General features: G+C 33.4%; 1 protein-coding gene across 2 annotated transcripts; it reads left to right on the top strand.

Annotated features, from left to right (window-relative positions):
• Positions 1-2950: 2950 nt before the first annotated feature.
• LOC140791381 (uncharacterized protein C24B11.05-like) lies at positions 2951-6164 on the top strand. Of its 2 annotated transcripts, none has more exons than XM_073141930.1 (8): positions 2951-3311; positions 4232-4292; positions 4411-4476; positions 4728-4825; positions 4925-5050; positions 5162-5494; positions 5570-5635; positions 5886-6164. In XM_073141930.1, exons 2-8 carry the CDS (start codon positions 4247-4249, stop codon positions 6033-6035), a joined length of 885 nt encoding a protein of 294 aa, XP_072998031.1. In that variant the 5' UTR covers positions 2951-3311; positions 4232-4246; the 3' UTR covers positions 6036-6164. The 2 variants fall into 2 exon arrangements, with proteins under 2 accessions (XP_072998031.1, XP_072998033.1); XM_073141932.1 differs by having other exon boundaries at positions 3114-3311; positions 4391-4476.
• The last annotated feature ends 705 nt before the right edge of the window (positions 6165-6869 follow it).

Here is a 6869-nt window from a genome sequence, read left to right as displayed (position 1 = left end):
TTTTGATTTAGTTTAGCTAGGCATATAGCTAGATGTACACTAACGTATGTATGCATGTATGTATGTATGTATGTATGTATGGATCATGCATATCTGGCACTCGTGATCGCACCCATATTAGTCTTTGTGGGTTACGATTTGTCTTATACATCTGACGATGCACTCAGACTAACCTAAACAGATAAGCCTTCACTAAATTCACTCTTTTTTGTTGTTTTATATTGGGAAATATAGTTTAAAAGAGTTCTGTACAGTATATGGCATTGACCACGCTTTATTTAAAGAGAGAAACACATCTAAAGTATGTTTAGTTAGCTATAAATTTCTGAATAAGAGAGGGGTTAATTCACGAATATATACTAAGTTCAACTTTTGTAGGTTGAATATAAATATGGTATGCTAGCAATTTAAGTGAGTAATCGTCTAACTAGTTGATATATCCAGGCTGGCTTTTAAGGTTTTTAAGCTTCAACATGGTTGTAAAGATAATTAAGTTTCATTCAATGCTCATTAGTCTAAAACTCTATCAATCTTAAATTTATAAATCAAGCTTAATTAATAAACCCCAGTAGTCGGTGCTCTACTAAGATCGATTTATAGCCCATAGTACGTAGTACTAGTTACCAAAATTTCGAGCAGTCCGAATACAAGAACGGTGTTAAGCTTGGTCATGTAAGTGTCCAAGATGAAACATCCAAGAAGAGTCAGCAAGAAGGTGGAACCGGCGAAGTTTGTGAGAGTAGTAGCAGAGCCAAGGAGATCAAAATGCATCACAATATCACCATCATTGCCAGAAATCCGACATTCTCAAGCCCAAACATAGCTGCAAAACGATTAAGATCATACAACATGAGAAGACATATAGTACGTGCAATTTGAGTCCTTACCTGCAATTTGTATTATATGATGATCAAGAATAAAAATATGATAATAATTATATAATCTTAGAAATCAATAATTTCTTCATTAAACAAATTAAACCAATAATCATTTGTTCCAAATATCCAAATAAAAGGTTTCCACATTGGACCTAACTAGAGAATATCTTCTGGATTAATATTGTATATATTTTTTTTCTTCTAAATCCACTCAAATCATCTGCAAAGTGGAAGCATGCACTCAGTAATTGCTCTGCCTTTTCCATTGATCACATGGCAGTATTTATAGAATAAAATTTTACAATCAATGGAAGGAAGTAAGGTAAAATTTCTATTCCATACAACAAATGCAGAATTATGTTTGTAATTGTTATACTAGTTGTTATGTAAACAAGGAATGAACCTATGTTAGGAAGAGATTAGATGCAATTTCCTTTATAAAGACACAAACTTAGTTGAGTATAGCAAGATCCTGAACAGAATAATACATAAGGCAATTACTAACAGAAATTCCCAAGGCAGCATTAAGTTTCTTGCTAGGATCATACAAACTAAAGTTAACATCTCTTTCATTATTTTGACAGCCCTAAGTGCCCCAATTAGAGAGTTGTAAGTATATATATGGTTTTTTTTTATGTGTATATCTTCAAAAATCTTTGGATATATCTTTTTGTATCTGAATTATTCAAATTTTAATAGTTAGTTCACACTAAAAGATATCTATACAAAAAAAAAAGAAGAGAATGAGCGGGCCTACTTGCGGGCCAAACGGGCAAGCTTCTAGGCCAAGTCGAGCGGTCAAAGGGTTGCCTATGCCACCAATGGGTAGCTCGGGCTCAGGCTAAGCCGGGCACGAGCGGACTCGGCCGTTTGATAAGGTCTAAGTACACAAGTAAATATAAATTTTTTGAAGGGTATATATATATATTTGCATACCATAAGGTATTAATGAAAAGGAAAGCATGATTCTACTTTCCTTTTGTTTTCTTAATCAAAATTAATCCATCCCACTTGGGAATCTCAAAGAGAAAAGCTAACCAGATTGCACCATTATGTCCATTTTGCTGTCTGATACCATAAATGCACCACCAAACCTACTTTAGTCCAAATTCACCCACTAAGGCGTCTATAGGAAAGAGAGTCATCCAGCAAAACTAGCCATTCCACTATGTAACAATTTTAACTTTTCTCGGAGTACAGCATCATATATATACATATATATATTAGATTAGTAACCAATTCCTTGCCGCCATTGCTCTCTTTCTGTAAATAGCTTAAAGGACTCATAATCCATAAAAACAAAAATTAGACTTTTTTTTAAACATAATTGTTATCGAAAATTTTTAAATTATCACACTCATTGTATTCTTTAAAATATCATAATTATCGACTGAAATCTTTTGACTTTAAAATTGTAATTATTATTAGTTTTTAATAAAATATTTCTAATTAATTATTGTTAAAATTAATAAATACATATTTTTATCTCACATAAAAGAATATAATAATAATTATAATGTTTGGAAAATTATATGGCAATTATGTAAAAACCTCAAAAAAAAATTACACATGAAAGGTGAGTTTTTGACCAAACCAACCCTCCCAAACTTCTATTTTTACATTTTATTTAAAACTTAAATATAGAACTTGAAGCGAGTGAACTAAAAAAATTATATAGAATATTTTTTTATTATTCAAAAATTCGAAGGCTAGATATGAAGTGACAAAGACACTAAGACTTTTATCAAATTTTAGCCAATATATTAAGCTGTCTAATTTAGACTTCAAGTCATATGCGTAAGCTATTGCATTGCCGAGCTGCAATCGAGCCATCAATCGAGCTAAGTCATTGAGCTAAGCTACCACCAACTACTAAATAATTTTCTCTATAGTAATTTTTAGAGTTTGAGTCGATCACATAGTTGTTATCACAGTTCGATTTTATAACTTATTTATTCTCGTACTTGAATTTCTAAGTGAATTAGACAATTGACAAAAAAAAAGTTCGGCAGGCTTAAAATAATAAAAAAAAATTTACCGAATATATCACACCTGCAAGTTAATTGGAATCTGAAACCGAGTGAGAGGCGGCCATCAGTGGCCAAATAGAATCTCTCCACTCGGTGTCAACAGTATCAGGGGAAAGTGGGAAGTGGTCACCATTGGGGAAGTGCTGTCCTTGTCTGTGTGGGAAGGCACTCTGGCAAGGTGGAAAGTGAACAGGAAAAAAGAAGAATGCTTTCAAATATGGTGTAGTACTACAAGATATGCTACCCTCATTGCCCACTGGAATTATTGGAAGTGTCATCTTTCCATCACAACAAAGAGAAAGCCAGTTCCTCTCAGATTTGTATAAATTGGGGCTTAAACCAAGGACACCTACCATCACATTTCTGGGTCTTGCTTCTTCCTTCTGGACCTGAAGAAGTGGAGGTAATACACTGCATCCATTCCTTTTTTTTTTTTTTTCTTTTCCCTCTTCTTATGGTTTCTTTTGCATGTTATTCTGTAATTTTCATTAGTCTTATGTTCCTCTTTTTCTTAGTGATTTCATTTCTAGGTGAAGTAGATTCTTGATTGTTGAGGACAAACCTTTAGGCTTTCTTGCTTCCAATTATTTAGTCTTTGATGGGTCTTCTTTTCCTCTTTTTTTCCTATCTAGTTTGGATACTTTGTAGTTCACTTGTTAAGAAATTGAGAACATAAACCTTTTGCTGAGGACAAAAGAATTTTGTAGGCTTGAAGCATAATAAAGAATGAAACAAGGGAATCTTAACATTTTCCTTACCTCTGATTCAAGAGGTATAGAATATCTTTTGAAAAAAGAGAGACATAAATCAGAGATAATACCAAATAGATTCTTCAATTCAAAGTACTAATAAAGAATGAACCAAGGGCATCAAGACATTTTCCTCACCTCTGATTCAATAGGTATAGATATTATTTAGTTCAAAGTTTGTATTATTTCTTCTCAGGTAATCCTTTAGGACTTTTAGCCTTGACCCTTCTTTAACAAATTTAACTGCGGTCAGATTTCCCCTTTAGAAAAGAAGGCCTGTATATCCAATCAGTGTCATCAGATCAGGACTGGAGTTGAAATTTAAAACTCCATCATACCCAGTAATAATTACGGCACAAATTAATTTATATCGAACTACTTTTACCATAGATTCAAAAAAAAAAATAGTGTTGCCAAAATCATTTATTTCTGAAAAGTAATTGCTTCCAAAGACTTCTGCAAAGAATAAACAGTGTAACATTATTTATATACTTTGCTCAGGTGGTAGAAAGTAATGAAAACTCATTCGAATAATTGGATATTTGAAATAATTTTGTTGTTCTTGTTCTTGCAGGCTTTAACTTTTGAAATGGATCGCTTTTCAACTGGAGCAAAGTTTGAATATTTGCTCTTCGGTGAGTTAAGGATGTGTGAACTGTGAAGTCATCAATATTTACGATTCTTCTTTTATTTCTTCGAAAAAGATGGCCACCCAGAATTAACTAGACTGCAGCTCTTAAATGGTGTTTCCAGATATGGATGATACGCTATATCCATTGAGTTCAGGACTCAATTTAGCTTGTCGCAAGAACATACAAGGTAAGTGTAAGAAAAATTAAAAAACATTATATTCCATAAATTGTCTTACGATTTTTGTCTTAATTACTATGAGAAAAAGGAAAAAGCATCATTGACTAAAAGCAAACAAGTTTTAACCAAGAACAAGTTACAGAAAAATTTCTAGGAAATTTGATCTTGATCTGCTTGGAGAAAGCAGACTGAGTATTTTTAAAACAGAGATTTTTGTCATGTTGTCTGAAAGAAATTAACTTTATGTTGAATAATGGCAGATTATATGTTGAACAACCTCCAGATTGAAGAAAGTCAAGTACCCAAAATGTGCCTGGCATTGTACAAGGAATACGGAACAACAATGGCTGGTCTTAAGGTAGAAAATAGTAATATGTCTAAGATTTTTACTGTTAACAATGCAAATTAATTGCATGTTTATTGCTTTCTAAGTTTCTCCTGCTCTTTTCTGTTGTAGGCCTTGGGCTTTGAGTTTGACAATGATGAATTCCATGCATATGTGCATGGGAAACTCCCATATGAGACACTAAAGCCTGATCCTGTCTTGAAGCACCTACTTCTTTCAATGCCACAGTGCAAGATAGTACGACTGTTATGATTTAATTCAATAAGAAATATAATCAGAACAACCAAAATGATTTGGATAAATATGCATGTTTTCTTGTTATAATAATGACCTGTAATTTTCCTGTAGATTTTCACCAATGCCGACAAAGCTCATGCTGAAAAGGTTCTCAGCAGGCTAGGGCTAGAAGACTGCTTTGAAGGTGTTATATGCTTTGAAACACTTAACCCACCTCTTGAAGCAGATGGCAATTGCAAGAAAATGGATGACGCTGCACCATTAAACGATGACCAGTTGATTAACAAAAATGTTCATGGATATTTTAGTGAAACTGATTCAGATACTGATGCAGCTAACAATGTCAGCATGACAGACTCCAACTGGCAACGAATTCTTTGTAAACCTTCTTTGGAAGCCATGGAAGCTGCCATAAGAATCGCAAACATTGATCCAAAGAAAACAGTAAGCTCTTACACATTGATCTAGATAGTTAATTCAAGGACAATACAAAATTTAATAGGAATTTTCTCCTGGCAGATTTTTTTTGATGACAGCGCACGTAATATAGCCGTTGGGAAGGCAGCTGGTTTCCATACTGTCATTGTAAGTTTTTTATTATTTGCTTTGAGCCTTCAACAAAGCATTATCTTCATATAGAAAGATTTATATTGTAAATTAAATTTACCATTTTCTAACAACTTAAACTTTTAAAGTAATTGACTGAGTTAATATAGTTTTAAAGATTAATATAGTTCTGAGTTTAAATCTTCTGGCAGATAGATAGATAGTGGAAATCAATATTTTAGAATGTTTAGATAAAGCACTTGATTTAAGTACTCATCATGGATTGCAGGTTGGGAGCTCAGTGCTGGTTCCAGGGGCAGATGTTGCACTTGAGAGCATCCACAACATGAAAGAAGCATTGCCAGAGATATGGGAGGGTGGTGAAAAATTGGGTTCACTTCTTTCATCCACCGCAGTGGAAACTATAGTCCATGCATAAAATTAAGACTACTGTTGTATAATATATGGCTTCTGTATTCCTTCTCCACTTTGCGAGGAGTGAATTTGACCTACTATGTGAGATTATGTTTCTTTTACCAAAAGAAATGGAATATTGTCATTAATAAAAGCAAAGAGAAAACATAGATTTAAGTCAAGGAAAAACAAAAGGAAAAAAGAATTGATACTCCCTTGAGAGCACTTCACCATCTCCTTAGTTTTTATTTCCTTTGTTAAAGCTTCTTTGTGGGTAGTAGCAAAATATAACGGGTTGAGTCCAATTTCCACGCTCTCTAATGAACAAACAGTATTCTTCCAGTCCTTTTTCTTCAAGGAAAAAAAGGACGAACAAGTATTATCAAGATAAGTAAGCTGCCACAGTTGCAATATATATATATAATAAAATAAAATCAACCAAAAATTGAAGAAACAAAAAGAAAAAATACCCAACATAAGTACATTTGTAATTGTGATTACAGAATGTGTGATTCTGTAAGACTAATATGTTTTGGGAAAAGAACAAATTATCATTCTACAGCCAAGGTAAAGATATATTTAGCACGACGAGCACATATCGTGATAGGCCATCAGCTCATCATCATGAGGCTCTTAGCCGAACCATGCAAAGCTATCAACCATATGAATTTGCTGACCATCGTTCCACAAATGCAGATTAGAGAAAGTTTAATTGAACCTAGTCTCAAATAAGCCCACATTTTGCTGGCAAACTACAAGAACAGAATGTATGGCTAATGGATTCATGGATGAGGCCACAATTCGAGATATCGAATCCAGGTGAAGGTTGAGTTTATAAAGAAGGTTGCCAATAGGAAAG

Source organism: Typha latifolia, chromosome 6 (assembly GCF_019914945.1).
Source record: "Typha latifolia isolate L0001 chromosome 6, TyphaL0001v2, whole genome shotgun sequence".
NCBI lineage: Eukaryota > Viridiplantae > Streptophyta > Magnoliopsida > Poales > Typhaceae > Typha > Typha latifolia.
Note: the sequence above shows the minus strand (reverse complement) of the source record. Positions and strands in the feature narration are given on the sequence as shown.